This window comes from Petaurus breviceps, unplaced genomic scaffold (assembly GCF_028583685.1).
Source record: "Petaurus breviceps papuanus isolate PSGF00001 unplaced genomic scaffold, PetGlider_PUasm1.0 77, whole genome shotgun sequence".
In the NCBI taxonomy this organism is placed as follows: domain Eukaryota; kingdom Metazoa; phylum Chordata; class Mammalia; order Diprotodontia; family Petauridae; genus Petaurus; species Petaurus breviceps.
In genome coordinates, this window is record NW_027186492.1 from 5,952,625 (window position 1) to 5,970,898 (window position 18,274).

The 18,274-nt window shown below is 36.5% G+C and overlaps 1 protein-coding gene across 2 annotated transcripts in view; it reads right to left on the bottom strand.

The window, feature by feature from the left end:
* TTBK2 (tau tubulin kinase 2) overlaps positions 1 to 18,274 on the bottom strand; it is a 250,573-nt gene that overhangs the window by 131,620 nt on the left and 100,679 nt on the right. For both annotated transcript variants that reach the window (XM_069105849.1, XM_069105850.1), the window contains one exon: positions 16,099 to 16,203. In XM_069105849.1, the coding sequence (XP_068961950.1) occupies positions 16,099 to 16,203 (105 nt within the window). The remainder of the gene's footprint in view (positions 1 to 16,098; positions 16,204 to 18,274) is intronic.

The following is an 18,274-nucleotide window of genomic DNA, read 5'->3' on the forward strand; positions in this document are numbered from 1 at the left end:
TAATCCTTTCAATTAGTTTCTTTACTCATTCCCAAAGGTTCTGAGTAAGCTATCTTTTTGTCTATAAGTAAGGATGATTTTGTTTCTTCTTTACTAATATTTTATGCTCTTAATTTCTTTTTCTTATCCTATTGCTACAGCTTCAGGAAGCACTGGGTTTGATTTTTACTTTAAATAGCTGTCTGACTCTGAGAAAATCACTTAATTTCTCTAAACCTCAGTTTCCTCATCTATAAAATGGAGATAACAGCAGTACCTACCTCACAAGGTTGTTAGAAGGATCAAAATAAGAAAATGTATGTTTTGTATCTGGCAAACATATAAATATATACGTATCTATAGAGATCTTTATATAAAGATCTTGATTTATATATTTCTACATATTTCCATATATATATATGTGAGAGAACTTAAATTATTTTAAAAATTGTATCTGTTCTTAGTGCTCTTTGGCCTTGCAAAGGCCACTGCAAGACATTTTTGAACATTGAAATTTTGAACATTGAAAAATGAGAACATTTTTGGCAATAAAATTTTGACTTGAGATAGAGCAGACCTAAACACTTCAGTAAGGAATAATAAAACAGAATATCACCATTTTGACTTGTTATTTTTGGGGGGTAGCCAGGAGAAAGAATGAGGCCCTGATAAACTTGCATTGTCTTCCTAAAGATAAAATTCTTAAACTGGCACAAAATAAATAGGAGTGAAAACATGCCAAGACTTTTCATTAATCAAAAACAAAAATTGGAGGCTTAAAGATATTTAGAAACAATCATTCTTCTAATCATAAATGAGGCTAATGAATAATATGGTAGCATTATTCTCAAGACACAACAGTCAGCTTCCTGGAAACCAAAGTCTTTGGATTCCAGGGGGAATATATTTGCAAAGCTGAAGCTTATGGGAATTGATGGAATAGCACCATAATAGTGGCAACTACAACTTAATTTAACTCAAAAACTAAAGTGACCAAGCTTGGACATAGATACCAGCACCATTTCTCAATAAATGTTACTCAGAGTAAACATAAGATGGGTGTGTGATTTCATCTCTACGGCAGCTAAGATAAAGGGTTGGAGAAAGAAGGTCTATTTGGTTCTTTTACTGATGAGATGACACCCCCAGCAGTAGAGACCATAATATGGATGTGTTTACTATTCCCAACTTCTATTGTTGCCCACATCTTCCTCTTTCTGGGGGAATTAGAGTAGGAAGGAGGCAGAAGGCCCCTAAGGAGAAGCCTGTGATGGTTGGCATATCTAAGAGATCAAAAAAGGTCTTCAAGCAGTCACTTAGCTGTTAGATATTTAATTACTTAATTTCATTAAAGCAAGGGTTGAGTGGCAGAGGTGAAAAGTGCCTAGTCATGCATCATCCATTAAGAGCCTTAAAGCATCCATCACATGTAGGGAACTCTAGTAGAACAAAAATAAGAGGTCACTTGAGGGGAAGGTTGACTATATATGAGAAGAGAGGAGTTTGAAAGAAGTGAAAAGTTTAAAATTTCAGGGAACAGAAGAAAATGTTTTAAAAAGACAATTCATCATTTGCCCTTGGACAATAATATATCCTTTACTTTCTAGAACCCTGGGGCAATGAGCAGTTGGGGTTTCCGAAAAGCTGATGATCCTCTCTTAAGCACAAAGCTTTTACAATTTCAACCATTTTGGCTAGACATCTCTTAAGAAATATAGTTCATTTCCCTGACTCTTAAACTGAACATATCTTAATGACTCAGGATCATGATAAAGTCATGTTCTTTCTGGTTTTAAAATTCTATAGTTGGTGGTTCTATTACTTTGAATATCAATATGGTATTATATCATAAGAGTCCCAATTTCTGTGAGGAATGACTCAGGTTCCTATGCCTTTGTGAGTCGTGGCTTTTTAGAGTTCATCTGCTTTCCTTCTTATCCTTTCTTTGCACAACCTATTTTCTTTTCCCCCCAGAAATTATTTATTTATTTTTAGTTTCCAACATTCATTTCCACAAGATTTTGAGTTTCAAAATTTCTCCCCATCTCTCTCCTAACCCTATCCCAAGATGGCAAGTACTCCTTCCCTCAGTCTGCCCTCTCTTATATCCCCCCATCCCTCCCTTTGCCCTCTTCCGCCTTACTTTCTTGTAGAGCAAGATGAATTTCTATACTCCACTGCTTGTATATCTTATTTTCCAGTTGCATGTAACAACAATTTTTTAACATTTGTTTTTAAAACTTTGAGTTCCAGATTCTCTCCCTTATTCCCTCCTCACCCACTCCAACTGGGAAGATAAGCAATTCAATATAGGTTATATATGTATAGTTATGCAAAATATTTCCATAGTAGTTACATTGTGAAAGTCTAACTATATTTCCCTCCATCCTATCCTGCCCCCATTTATTCTACTTTCTCCTTTGACCCTGTCCCTTTTCAAAAGTATTTGCTTCTGACTACCCCCAACCCCAATCTGCCCTTCCTTCTATCCTCCCCCCCTTATCTTCTTCCCTCCTGTAGGGTAATTGAGTGTGTATGTTATTCCCTCCTTAAGCCAAATCCAATGAGAGTAAGGTTGATTCATTCCCTTTCACCTCCCTGCTCTTCCCCTCCACTGTAATAGCTTTCTCTTGTCTCTTTTATCACATAATTTACCAATTCTCTCTTTCTTTCTCCTTTTCCCAAGATGTTCACAACATTATTTCCTGATTTGCTTTTGGTCTTAAAACAAAGTCAACAAGCCATGTCATATTGGATAAAATAGGAGTGAGAAGATTTGATTGAAGGACTGAGAGACTTGTCTATGAGTAAAGTGCATGAAGGGACAGCTAGGTGGCACAGTGGATAGAATGTTGGGCCTAGAGTCAGTAAGACTTGAGTTAAAATTTGTCTTCAGACCCTTACTAGCTGTGTGATCCTGGGCAAGTCACTCAACCCTATTTGCCTCAGTTTTCTCATCCTGTAAAATGAACTAGAGAAGGAAATAGCAAACTATTCCAGTATAGCTCTTGTCCTTTGTGCTTGAAAAGGACCAAAATGACATCACTGTATCAGTGTCAAGGTACAGTGTGTCCAACTGTGGCTGATCAGACCAACCCAAGGTCAGAATGCTCTACCACTGGTCAGGCATGAATAGTCCATGTGAACATTTGGAGTGGAGATGTCTCTAAATTTTGTCCAGAAAATCCCAAATGGGGTCACAAAGAGTTGAACAACAATAACAAATGCATGAAATTTGGTACGATGACTTTCTAACATTGCCTATGGCTACAAAGGCATTTGTTATTTTCTTCCTCTTTTCCAAGTTGCTGAATAAATGAGTTCTAGATATGCAAATTGTTATTATAATTATTTAGGAATATAACATATAAGTATGACATATAGTTAGCAAATGAATGTCAGTTCTAAGCAAGTTCCTAAAATCTTCAAATCCAGCTATCATAGTATTTGACACTAAAAAGGTAATTCAACCAAGTGCAGTATATTGTTGAAGTAAAAGTAAAAAATAAAAGCAAAAAACAGTAATAAGCATAAATAGAGAAACTACTTCTCATTTAGCTAGAAAGATTTTCATTTCAGGTCTTTGCTTAATGAACCTATCATATATAGTAATTATTCCTTTAGGGAAGGACTGAAGTGAAAACAAGCAGCAGGGAAGTCTGTTAGGGTTATTGTTGCTCTTGTGAAGTCAAATTAATTTCTTTAGCATATACTTATTTACAAAGGCTCTTATCCATCACTGCTTAGTTAAATCTTTATTAAGACTTGTCATGATTTTTAACTCTAGAATTTAAAACTTGCATCACAGACTTGTATGGTGGAACAGCTGTTTTCTTCAAATATCTCCAACCCAAATGCCAAAGAAAAAAAGAAAGAAGGAAAAAAGTTTGTCAGCTATAAAGGAAATGGAAAAGCAGCATGGGTTAATAGACAGGGAGTTCCTGATCTCAAAGCCAGGTTAGAAGTCACCTCAGACAAGTCCACACTGGCTGTGTGACCCTGGACAAATCATCTCTTATGGCTCTTATTAAGGAGTTTTCTCTAAGATGAAGAGAAGGTGCCAATTTGCATTGGTACAAGGGGAATTTGGTAAACCTGAGAATTACCTTTATTAGTAAAGTCACAGGTTTAGTCCCTATTTCTATAGAATATCTAAAATTAAAAAAAAGAAAGAAGACAAAAACCCTATCCAGGGAAAAAACAAGCAGATAAACACGAATAGCAGAGTACTTAAACGTAGAGTTCCCACAATTCTGCATGTTTGTCCCTGGTATTCCTTCTCCAGTCTTTGGCTCCTACCCCTTCTACTGTGGCCTTGGAGACCTCAGAGCCCTAGTGATGTCATTCTCTGTTTTGGTGGGAATGTGGGGAATCATACCTGGGTCCCTAACCAAAATAAAAAAGTAAAATCTGGGGAATAAAACTAGCTCCTGGATTTCTAATCATTTTTCCTTAGCAAACAGAAGTTTCCCCTGCCTCCCCTCCCCCAATCCTCATAAACTCTCAAACCTTTCCAAAATAAGAACTATGCACTAGAAATAAAGCAATTTCAGTTGTCTCCAAGGTCTAGGAAACCCAGAACGCAAATAAGGTAAAAATTAAATGAATTAACAGTAGAGAAAGCTAATGCTTAACCCTTTATACACTCCCCCAACATACCCCTCTATGCCCCCAGTTCTACTCCCCCACCACTCTCAGAAGCAGAACTGTACAGAATGAACCATATACTTACAACAGAACTCAACTCTACACCCCAAACCTATCCTTCTCCCACTGCTTCAGAAATCCAAAGGCAGGAAATGTCTCAGGCTGTAAATAGCAGTGAGTAAGTAGTAATGCTCTATGCTACAACAGAGATCAGTCAGAACTGAGGAACAGGAAACTGGAGCAAACGGGGGACGGGGAGATGCTATACCACTAAGCCTGAGGGAAAGTTTCCCTGGCTAGAGCTGGTGCTATGCACCCAGAAGTCACTTGGGTCAGAGAGCTATGCTGATGAATTGTGAATTGCCCAGCATAGAAGGAGGTTTTGAGATCCAGCTCTCAAAGAAACTGCTATCAAAGTGGAGTCAGAATGTGAGCAAAAGGGGAAAATAATGATAAGAGCTAATATTTACATAGTGCTTATTATGTGTTAAATGCTTTACAATTATCCAATTTGATCCTTACAACAGCCCTGGGAGATATTATCCCCATTTTACAGGTAAGGAAACTGAGGCAAACAGGGGTCAAGTGACTTGCCCAGAATCACACAGCTTGTATGTGAGGAAGGATTTGAACTTTGGTCTTCCTGACTTCAAGTCTAGTGCAAAAATATAACAAAAAATGTGACATTACCAAACATCTCAGGAAGAAGAAAATTCAATTCAACCTTGAGTATAGATACACCAATAAGGAAGATATTAATAATAGAGGAAAAATGGCCTCCAGAGCTGAAAGAGTTTAGGCATCTAGAGTAAGATAAAGGAAAATGAATCAACACCAGGCAGAGGACCCTGTGAATACCCAAGAGACAATAGCAAGATGTTCCTGAATGGTTTAAAAGAGGGGAAAAAAAAGAACTGTGAATGCAGAATATATGGCCTACATAGAAGAAAAAATTGGCAGAACAGAAAATTTTGAATCCACAGTGGCATGTAACACCAAGGAAACAAAAGAGAGGACAAATGACTTGGAATTCAAATACATGGAAGTGAAGGACAGTGTGGCAGAAGAGAAACAAAAAGCAATTAACATTAAAAGGAAGCATGTAGGGGCGGCCAGGTGGCTCGGCGAGTAAGAGTACCGGCTCCAGTGTTGGGACGACCTGGAGATCGAATCCCGGGCTCAGACACTCAGCACCACACCCAGAAATAACTGGCCGTGTAACCTTGAGCAAGTTACTTAACCCCGATTGCTAAAAAAAAAAAAAAGGAAGCATGCTCTACACACAAACAAAATATACTGATCTCAAAGACCGGATACATAGAGACAATTTAAGGACTAAAGTTCTCCCAGAAGAATGTAAGAAGTAAAAAAAAAAAAATCTGAACATCACAATGCAAGAAATAACACAAGAAAACCGTCCAGAACTTCTGAACAGCAAAAACAACATGCCAATTAAAATAATCCACAAGATCACCTTTGAGGAAAAAAATAAAACAAAAATCTATGCTATTAACTTCAAGATACATAGTGGTTAAGTTGAATAATTCCACTTACAACAAATTCTGGAAGCAACCAAGAAAAAGCTCTACAAATATAAAGGAAAAGAATTTGAATAACACAAGAGTATTCTGGATTCACCAGAAACTTCAGAAAGGAATGGAAATATGTGATGTACCCTTACAAGGATGGGAAAATAACTCTAGTAATCTCAGGAAAAAGAGAGTATAGCCATTCTAGAAAGCAATTTGGAATTATGCAAACAAAGCGACTAAAATATTCATACTCTTTGACCCAGAGATAGATAATATTACTGAGATTATATCCCAAGGAGGACAATGAGAAGAAGAAAGCCCCCAAATACATCAAAACATTTATAACAGCACTTTTTGTGAAAACAACAAGTTAGAAACCAAGTAGAAATATATCACTTTGGAGAATAAACAAACAATAGTAGTACCTGAAAGTAATAGGATACTTTGTACTGTAAGACAAAGGTGATGGAAAGATTTATATGAGCTGATGCAGAGTAAAGTAAGCAGAGCCAAGAAAATAATGTATGTAATGACTACAAATGTACACAAAGACACATGATCAAAGGGGAATATTGCAAAATTATAAAGAACAAGTATGGCTTAAAAGAAGAGGTATGAAAAAAAACTATTAGAAGTCATTTCCACCCTACAGGTAGGAAGAGGTGAAATATTCTCAAGAATTGTACATATTTTCAGGTTTTTTCTTTTCTTTCTTTTCCCACGATAATACTGCCTTTAATAAAGAAACAAAAGAGGACCAAAAAAAACCAAAAAAAAATTAAAGAACAACAAAAAAAAAAACCTTTGAATTCCAAGGTACCCCTAAATATAATCACATTCCAACAAAATATAATATTATTTTTTGTCAGTGATCTGTTTTGAGTATTTCTTTTTTTTTGTCTTTATTAATTTGTTTACTTTTAGTTTACAAGATTCATTTAGACAATTCCTTGAGTTTCAAAATTTCTCTCCCTTTCCCCCTCCCTTCCCATGGCAGCATACAATAAAGTATAGGATCTGCAAATACTTTCACATTAGACATTAGTCAGGTTATAAAGAAGGATTGTAACCAATGGAATGAACAATGGGAAAGAGGAAACAAAATCAAACAAGAAAAAGAAAGAGAGCAGGTAGTTTGCTTCAATCTGCATTCAAACTGTTCTTTCTAGTTCTTTCTCTGAATGTAGGCATCTCTCTCCATCATGAGTCTTTTGGAGTTGACTTATGAGAAGAGCCCAGTCTATCAAAGTTGGGTCATCACACATATGTTGTATCTGTAATTGTGTACAAATTTCTCCTGGTTCTGCTCTTCTCACTCAGCATCAGTTTGTATAAGCCTCTCCAGGTAAATATGAAGCCCATCTCCTTGTTTCTTATAGCACAATAGTATTCCATTACATGCATATACCACAACTTGTTCAGCCATTCCTCAATGAAAATAAATCCCTTATTTTCCAATTCTTTGCCACCACAAAAAGAGCTGCTATAAATATTTTTGTACATATGGGCTTGAGTACTTCTTAAATGCAATACTCTAAGCTCTTTTAACCACAAAAATAAATATCTCCCATTCAAGAAAATAACAGAAAAACAAATCTTTCCCCTTTTTACTTTCTAGCTTTGAAAGTTCCCATTCTTCATTTTTTCTTTTTTAAAAAAGTATTTATTTGTTTTTAGTTTTCAACATTCACTTCTATAAGATTGTGAGTTCTAAATTGTCTCCCTCACCCCAAGATGGCATGCAATCTAATATAGGCTATACATGAACAATCAGATTGTTTTTCAATGTACAGTTATACTGATTTTTTCTTTTTTTCCTTAAAAATACTATTTCCTGAATAGAATGGCTCTCTGAAAGAGGGAAGGAGAGGGTTAACTGGATAAACTATGGTGATATAACAAATAACACCAATAAAAATTATTTTTAAAAAAGACAATCTTTTTTTTTGGTTATCTTTTTCACACTTAAGATTTCCATTTTTTAAAATTTAAAGCTTTTATTTAGTGTTTTATTTTTCACCAGTTACATGTAAAAACAAATTTTAACATTTGTTTTTAAAAGCTTTGAGTCCCAAATTCTCTCCCTTTCTCCCTCCCTAGCCCCCCTCATTGAGAAGGCAAGCAATTTGATATAGGTTATACATGTGTAGTCATGCAAAACATATTCATAATAGTCATGTTGTGAAAGAAAACATAGACAAGAAAAAACTCAAGAAAAAGAAAGTTTAAAAAAATATGCTTTAATCTGTATTTAGATATCATAAGCTCTTTCTCTGGGGATGGATAGCATTTTTCATCAAAAGTCCTTCAGAGTTTTCTTGGATCACTGTATTGCTGAGAACATCTAAGTCATTCATGACTGATCATTTTACAATATTGCTGTTACTTTGTACAAAGAACATTTAACTTTGCATCAGCCCATGCAAGCCTTTCCAGGTTTTTCTGGAGGCATCCTGCTCATCATTTCCCATAGCACAATAGGATTCCATCATAAGCATATAGCACAACTTGTTCAGACATTTCCCATTTGATGGATATCCCTTTAACTTCTAATTCTTTACCCCTAGAAAATAGTTGCTCTAAATATTTTTGTACATACAGTTTCTGTTCCTTCTTGGCACGGGAACTCTGAATTTGACTGTAACCTTCCTGGCAGCTTTTCTTTCAGTATCTCTTTCAGGAGGTGATTGGTGGCTTCTTTCAATTTCTATGTTAGAATCTGGAAATGGCCACAGCTGCTGGTGATCTGCAGTACCTCCAGTCGGCGGCTGGTCAGGTCTGCCCCGGGGCTAAAAGCTCTGGTTCTCGCGTGCCTGGGTTGTTTTCCCTGATAATTTCTTGAAAGTTGATATCTAGGCTTTTTTTTTTAATCATGGCTTTCACATAGTCCAATAATTTTAAAATTATCTCTCCTGGATCTATTTTCCAGTTCAGTTATGTTTCCAGTGAGATATTTCACATTGTCTATTGTTTTTTTCATTCTTTTGGTTTTTTTTATTGTTTTTTGCTCTCTCATGAAGTCATTACCTTCCATATGTTCCAGCCTAATTTTTAAGAAATTATTTTCTTCAATGAGTTTTTATAACTCCTTTTCCATTTGGTCAGTTCTGCTTTTAAGGCACTCTTCTCCTCGTTGACTTTTTGGATTTCTTTTGCCATTTGGCCGAGTCTATTTTTTAAGATGTTATTTTCCATTGCTTGGATAGAGGGTGGAGTCAAGATGGCGGAGTAGAAGCAGGACCTCTGCGCGGCTCCGGCTTCTACCTTCCCCAATCCATGTAAAAGGGGACTCTGAACAAACTTTGGAACTGCAGAACCCACAAAATGACACAGAGAAGCTAACCTCCCACTGAGGACAGCCCAGCAGGCCGGCAGGAATCAGCCAGCACAGCGCTCTGGGAGCTGAGCCCAGGCCCGTGAGAGCTGGAGCTTTTAGCCCCAGGGCGGGCCTGACCAGCCACCGACTGGAGGTACTCCAGATAACCAGCAGCTGTGGCCGTTTCCAGATTTATCAACACACAGATGCAAAGGACAAAGTGAGAGGTCAGTGCAGTGTGGACTTTGGGACCAGTAGTTGGGAGAGCATCAGCTTTTGTCCCCACCAAGAAGCCACCGAGATGCCTTGGCTCAGCCAGTGCCAAGCTGCAGCTTCAGCTCCTGGCCTGCAGACTGTAGGGGGACCAAGCAACCAGTTTGAGAGGTAATCGCTCTTGCTTTAACCTGCTTGGGTCTGGATTGCAGTCTAGGATGGAGGTCCTGGGGTGTGTGACCAGCTTGCCAGAGTGTTCAGAGAGGGCACCCAACTAATACCTCCAGCAGCTGAGAAAACCCCAGCATTTGGGACAAAAGCTCTCCTGTCTGGTGGCAGAGTCCTACTGTGGCAAAAAGCCCAGGGATCAAGTGACTGAGGGGCGACATGACCAGGCAAAGGAAGCAAAGCAAACAGAAGAATACAACATTAGACTCCTATTTTGGGGACAAAAAGGAGCAAAGCATGGAACAGGAGGAAGACAGTGAAGTCAGAACTCCTGCACCAAAAGCTTCAAAGTAAAATACAAGCTGGTTACAGGCCATAGAGGACCTTAAGAAGCAGATAAGAGAGGTGGAAGAAAAATTGGGAAGAGAAATGAGAACGATGCAAGATAATTATGAAATGAGAGTAAACTGCCTGACTAAGGAAAATCATACCTTAAAAAACAGACTAACTCAAATGGCAAAAGAGGTTCAAAAAGGCAATGAGGAGAGGAATGCCTTAAAAAGCTGAATTTGCTATATGGAAAAAGAAGCTCAAAAGCTCAATGAGGAGAATCATTCCCTCAGATTTAGAATGGAGCAAAGGGAAGCTAGTGACTTTATGAGAAATCAAGATGATGTTAAATAGATCTAAACAAATGAAAGAATAGAAGGCAATGTGAAATATCTCATGGGAAAAACCACTGACCTGGAAAACAGATCCAGGAGAGATAATTTAAAAATTATTGGACTACCTGAAAGCCATGATCAAAGAAAGAACCTAGAAATCATCCTCCAAGAAATTCTCAAAGAAAACTGCCTGATTTTCTAGAACCAGAAGGCAAAATAGAGGTTGAAAGAATCCCCCAATCACCTCCTGAAAAAGATGCCCAAAAGAAAACTCCTAGAAATATTTTAGCCAGGTTCTGGAATTCCCAGATCAAGGAGAGAATATTACAAGCAGCCAGGAAGAAACAATTTGAATATTGTGGAAACACAATCAGGATAACCCAGGATCTGGCAGCTTCTACACTGAGGGATCGAAGGGCTTGGAATAAGATATTCTGGAGGTCAAAGGAGCTGGGATTAAAACCAAGAATCACCTTCCCAACAAAACTGAGTATCATGTTTCAGGGGAAAATATTGTCATTCAGTGGAATAGAGGACTTTCAAGCATTCTTGCTGAAAAAAACCAGAGTTGAATAGAAAATTTGACATTCAGATACAAGAATTAAGAGAAGCATGAGAAGATAAAACAGGGAAAAGAAATCATAAGGAACTTATCAAAGTTGAACTATTAACATTCCTACATGGAAAAACGATAATTGTAACTGATGAAACTTTTCTCAGTATGAAAATAGTTGAAGGGAATGTGAATATATATATATATATATGTATGTCTATATCAGAGGGTATATAGGCATATGAATACATATGTGAATGTGTATATATACGTTTATAGGTATACATAGAGGGCACAGGACCAATTTAATAGGAAGGGATGATACTTAAAAGTTAAATTAAGAAGTGAGAGAGGAATATAATGAGAGGAGATGGAGAGAGACAGAATGGGTAAACTATGTCATATAGAAGAGGCAAGGGAAAATGGTTACAATGGAGGGGAAGAATAGGAAGGCAAAAGGGTCAACCTTATTCTCATTGAATTTGGCTTGGGGAGGGAATGACATACACACTAAATATGGTATCTCACCCTATAGGAGAGTAGGGGGAAAGGGGATGAGAGTGGGGATGATGGAAGGAAGGGCAGGCTGGGGGCAGGGAGGAAAGTTGGAAGAACTCACTTTTCAAAAGGGACAGGATCAAAGTAGAGAATAGAACACGTGGGTGGTGGGATAGAAGGGAGGAAAATATTATCAGTCTTTTACAATATATCTACTATGGAAATGTTTTGCATAGCTACACATGGACAACCTATACTGAACTGCTTATCTTCCCAGTAAGGGTGGGTGACAAGGAAGGAAGGGAATGAATCTGAAATTCAAAGTTTTAAAATCAAATGTTTAAAATTATATATATATATATAATATATACTATTATTAATACTATTTTACATGTAATTGGGAAATAAGATAGACAGGCATTGGGGCACAGAGATCCACCATGCCCTACTGGAAAAGTCTAAGGGGGTATGGGAGAATACATGGGAGAGAGCAGATTGGAGAAGGGGATATGCTGTAGTATTGCTATTTTGGGGTGGTGGGTAGGGGAAAAACGGGGAGAAAATTTGTAACTCAAAATCTGGCAGAAATGAATGATGTAAATCAGAAGTTAATAAAGCACTTGAAAAATCAAAAACAAAAAAATATTTTATATTCTTCAATATTTTTTGGCGTCTCCTTTACCACGTTGTTGATTCATTTTTTTATGATTCTATTGCATCACTCTCATTTCCCTTCCTAATTTTTTCTCTACCTCTTTTACCTGATTTTCAAAATCTTTTTTGAGCTCTTCCATGGCCTGAGACCAATTCATATTTTTCTTGGAGGCTTTGGATATAGGAGTTTTGACTTTGTTATCTTCTTCTGAGCATATGTTTTGATCTTGTCACCATAGTAACTTTAAATAGTTTTTTCCTTGTTTGCTCATTTTCCCAGCCTATTAATTGACTTTTAACTTTTTTTTTTGCCTTTTTGAGGGCAATTGGGGATAAGTAACTTGCCCAAGGTTACATAGCTAGTTTTTTGTGTGTGTGGGTGTGGGTGTTAAGTGTCTGAGGCCAGAACCGAACTTGGGTCCTCCAGGGCCGGTGCTTTTACTCACTGCGCCACCTAGCTGCCCTGACTTTTAACTCTTTGTTAAAGTGGTTCTCTGCTTCCAGGATGGAGGGATTGCACTGCCCCAAGTTTCAGGGATTTTGTGCTGCTGCTTTCAGCTATACTTCTTGGAACCTGTAAATTTTCCATTCTTCCAAGTTAGTATGATTTAAGGAGAGGTATTTACTAGTCTCCTAGCCTATGCTTTGGTCTATGAGTGACCACAAGCTTTCTTTTCTGCACTGAAACTGTGAGATGGGTCTCTCCTCCCCCCTCCGAACAGAGATCCACTGCTGCTACAAGTTCTGTTATATTAGTGCTCATTGTCCTGGGACTGCTACCCAGGATCTGGAAACAAGTATGGGCACAGCAACAGAGTTCTGCCTCAGTTTTAGCAAAAAAGACCCCCTGTAATCTCCTTCGATCTCCTTTACTGTCTGTGGGCTGAAAGCTCTGGAAACAGCCACTGCTACTGCCACTACTGATGCTGATTCAGTCACTCCCAAGGCCTGTTCCTGGTTTGCTGTGGTCATGGCTATGCTGGCATGGCTTGTGCTGAACTGCACTCCACTCTCACCCAGGTGCAACAGACCTTTTCTGCTGACCTTCTAAGTTGTCTTTGGTGTCTGTGGGTTAAATGGTCTAGAAACCACCACTGTTGCTAGTGATTCAGTCATCCTGAGGCTTGCTCCTGGTTTTCTGGGGCTTGGTCTGTGCTGGTGCAGCCTCAGCTGGCTGTGGTCCTCTCTCACTCTGGTGCAACAGACCTTTCCTGACGATTTCCCAAGTTGTCTTGGGCTGAAAATTTGTTTGACTCCTTTTTGTGGGTTCTGCTGCTCTAGAATTTGTGTAATCATTTGTAAAGGTATTTGAAAGGGTTTTGGGAAAAGCTCATGCAAATCCCTGCCTTTACTCTGGCATCTTAGCTCCACCTCCCAAAAGACTATTAATCTTGCAAAAGTTACTGCTGCACTACTTGAATCTAGTTTGCTACACAAAAGATTAGCAGAATTTCAAATACATACAAAGTGGCTGTGAAACATAATATAATAATTAAAAAGAGTTAAGTAGCAAACGCAGCAAAGCCTTCAGAAGGCTTCAAAGAAAATCATTGGCTTATAAGAGGTGAAGAAATTTAATAAAATGATGAATAGTGAAATAACAAAATGGTAGCTATCAAACAGAAAAATGCAGTGAGCAGTAAGAAATAGTTGGGCAAAATCAAAAGATAGTAAAATTGGTAGAACACTTGAGATTTCTACAAACCAAAAAAGTGACTCTGAACAAAGAAATTGGCAAAGTAATTTGAGAATTCTTCATCGCTCAAGAGATAAGAATATGACACTATTTATTCCCTTATTGGCCAATGAAACAAAATTTTATAAATAATACACTTCAGGAAATCATTCAAGAAAACTGCCTACAAATTATAGGGAAAGAAAGCCAAGTGCTGATAAACGGAACATAGAGGACAGCAAAGAGGATCCCCAAGTAGATCTCACCAAGATATGTATGATTCAAGTACCAAGCTTCATAGGAACAGAGATTTAAAGCTGAAAGGGACTTTACAGGTCAATAAGTCTAACTTCCTTACTTTACAAATGAGAAAACTGCAATCCAGAGAGGTTAGATGATTTGTCCAGGGTAACAAACCTAGTAAGCATCTGAACTTGGATCTTCCTGAATGAATTAATATTTCTTGAAATAGAATGCCACAGATGAAGTTATTTCAGCCAAAGAGGTAGGAAGATATGGGATCCAAAATTCCACTTAGAATCACAGAAATTCAGAGTTGAAAACTTTAAAATTTAAAAAAATATAGATGTTCTCCTACCTCAAAAGCTTCATATACAGAGCTTCCTAGGACTTCAGGCAAATTATCAAGGTGCAAGTATAGTAATAGGTTTGGTTTGGAAGGACACTGCTATAAAGATATATGTATCTGAGCTTAGGAAAGGTGTGATTGATCAGGTTTTTTGATTTATTGCAAGGACTTTTAATCAACTTATAACACTTGGAAAAAATACCAAAATAACCACACTTTTTTACACCAAATTTTGATTTAAAGAGCTAGTTACATAGATTAGTACCTACTAGTGAAATAGCCTGTGTAATTGGAGGGATGCTTTAAATCCTCTCTATTTTTCAGTGCAAATACCATTGGGGCACTCTGTTAAGAGCATCAAAAAGGACAATAAAAGGCTCAGTTAATCAGTGTCATCATGGTAAACTACTATTTAGTATATAGTAAAATACTATACTAATTCAAGATTCAACTATGAGGACTAACTTTAATATATGCTATTAAACCTAGAATAATCATGATTGCTAGCATTATATAGCTTCCCTTAATGTATTTGCATTATACTCATCCCATTTATATTGCTTTAAAAGAATCTTGGCATTTTAATTTTTGGTCACAACTTTAGCAAGTTGAAATTGAACACATCTGTGATCTTGACTATGTTATGCATCTCCATCTCTAGAAATAAATACATCACCTATATCAACAAAAGTTGATAAAGCAAGTGTCTAAATAAATCATTACTGCTATTAGGGATTGACAGTAAATCAAACTTATAAAGATTCACTAACCACCGGGGGAGACAGATTGGTTTGGGTTTGATAAATACCTATATCCTCAGTTAGCAGTACTAACAGATAGGCTACCATGATCAGCTCTGCTAACTCCATGCAGCATTATTTAGAGATGAAAACTGGGCAAAGAGGTAGATAACAATGCACAACATATCACTTGGGGTGGCAAGGCCTTAAAGAGAACAGAGAAACCAATTACTCCCCCATCATTCCCTCACTATTCATTCAGTGGTGGCAGTAGGGTCAGTGAAATATGGTATAATTTCCTGGTTATCATAGATAACTTCTTATGAAATCTAAGGCCTTTTTAAAAATTTTCCTGGATTAAAGTATATATAGTCCATTACCACGATAGTCAAGAAACTCTTCTACAATTGTTAGGCACCTGATATGGATTTGTTTTCAATTGCACATTTACATTTTTATGTTATAGATACTTACTAAGATATAGTCAATCCATTAGAACTAATGTTTCAACTTAGACTAAAGTGAAACTGGCAAAGGCAGGGGTTAATATTTAGAAATGAACATAGGCATGCATGCAGAAAATAGACCCTGGGAGAATTTTAGCCATAGCAGAAAAGACTCCCACCTCCACCAGAAATTATCAATAGGCCACTCTTACTCTGCCATTGATGGGGCTGGTTTTTAAGGCCACTGCTTTCAACAGCAAATTATTAATGAGTTTCATTTTAAGATGCAGACATAAAACCTGATACACTACTTCCCAAAGGGAAGTTTAATCCATTATGAAAAGGGTACTTTCCCCAAGTGTAACTGCATAAACAACAGAATAACTCCTAGATATATATAAAAATAGTGAAATAAAGTCTTACTGGTCGGACATCACCACAGGAATTGGTAAACTGTCGAGCCAAGCCAAAATCCAGCATATAACATTTTCTACAAGTACTAGGAAACCGGCCCATGGCAAAGTTTGACTAGAAAAAAATAAGAAAAACAAACTTATATTATCTTCATATTTTCTGTTCTTTTAAAAAAATTCAGTTTTAACCATAAACCATAAATTTCTTAAATACAATAAATTAATTATAGCATCATAGCATATTAGGGATAGATGACATCTTTGAGACCATTTCATCCAATCCCTTCAATTTATACATTGGTTAGTCTCTCAGAGAAACTACCTGATTTTGCCCAAGGTCACACGGCAAGGCAGTAGCAGCAAACCTGGGACTGGAATTCAGACAGGGTATGCTGGTAAATGTTTAACGCAAAACACTCAAATTTAATCTGCATTATTAATATTTTCTCCATAATTTTCTTAATTTTAGACAATCAAGAAAACAATAAATTAAAATCTAACATTCTTAAGTTTAAACAATCAAGAAAACAATAAATCAAGCCCTGTATTATATATAGTGTTTGCCAATTTCTGAGGTATAAATGTTTACTCACATTGAAAATTTAACAAATGGCTCTCACAAGGCAGTCCTAGGTGGTTCCAGCATACCCATGGATCCAAGTGTTTTGAATCCCAGGTCTGTGGTTATTCTACTATACGACACTGATATTTTGCTAAATACTAACAATTTCACCTTTGGTTGGTTCTACTTATGTATAGTTAAGTTATATTAAAATGATATTATTTGTATTTTGCATTTAATAGTCAAATATTATTTAGTAGATGCATTTAAATAAAATATACTTTATCAGTTACACATTTCTACCATTTTTTATTTTGAAAAGAGTTTTACTTGTATTCATTATAGCTTGCAAATTTTACAGATATAAACTGAGCAATAATAAAAGCTAGAAGTCTAAGGTCACTCATTGCAAGAAAATGTTAGAGCTGGATTTAGGAACCCATGTCTTCTGGTAGTCTAGTTTATTCTAAGCTACTATTTTAATGAAGATATGTGTGCTACATGAGTTTGGGGGTGGGGACAGGGGAGGATGAAAGGGTATATAACACAAAATAAATACATAACTAAGATATTTCATTGTCTCCCATTAAAATCCCTATAGATAGAATTACCAATCTGGGGGGGGAAGTAAGAATGTAATACTAATTTAAAAAAAAATCCCAAAACAGTTTTAGGAAAACTATACTCTATATATCCCTTAATTTAAAAAGAATTAACAATGTTCAATGACCCTAAACACAAGCATATTTGACCTAAAGAGCTCAAAATACATATATAAGAATGGAACTCTAGAAAGACAATAGCCATTTGGCAGAGAAATAACACTCTTTGGGAAACTCTTTAATGACATTGGTAACTCTTCAAATCACTATTTTTCTCAAATTACAGTGTTACTTTGGCAGTATAACAAGAGTAAGAGCTGCCATGCGATGTTAATCCAAATGCAATGTGTTAATTGTAGCTGGTTATGTTTTCATGTCAACTGTTCAGTTTGGGATATACTAAGAAGTAACAGATGACTATAATTTTCAAGTACACCAACATATGATATTTATAATAAATACAGTCTAGCTAAAATGGGTCATTTAATCAACAATGAAATCCTAAGAAGGAAAAATCAAGGTCTATTTCCCAACAGTGAGAATGACAACCTCCGAGAGAAACAGAATAGGAAAATCAGGACTTTTATCACTACCAAAAAGGTAGAAGAGGAAAAAAAATCAGTCTTTCACAACAGGGGTTTTCTTACTAGTCCAACTTGTCATTGCAGTAATGATTCACAGAATACACTGTCAAATTTAGAAGTTCTTTGAAAAGATATTTTTAAAAATACAAACATACAGTAAAAAAAAGATTCTAAAGGTAATTAGCTAAGTTTAGGTGCACAATTGAGAGGCTATTAGCATAGTATCTACTATTACTTATTTTATTATTATTATTATTATATCATCTACAAAAGTGATTAATTAAAATGATCAAATATTTATTTTTGGTGGTAAAAAAAAATTGTCCCGATTTCTGATCTGCTAATACTTTATTTTCCTAAACTTTTTCAGGTGTACATGTAAGAAAATTAAAAAGCACACCTGAATTTACTAGCTACATTCTCACATATCTTATTTTG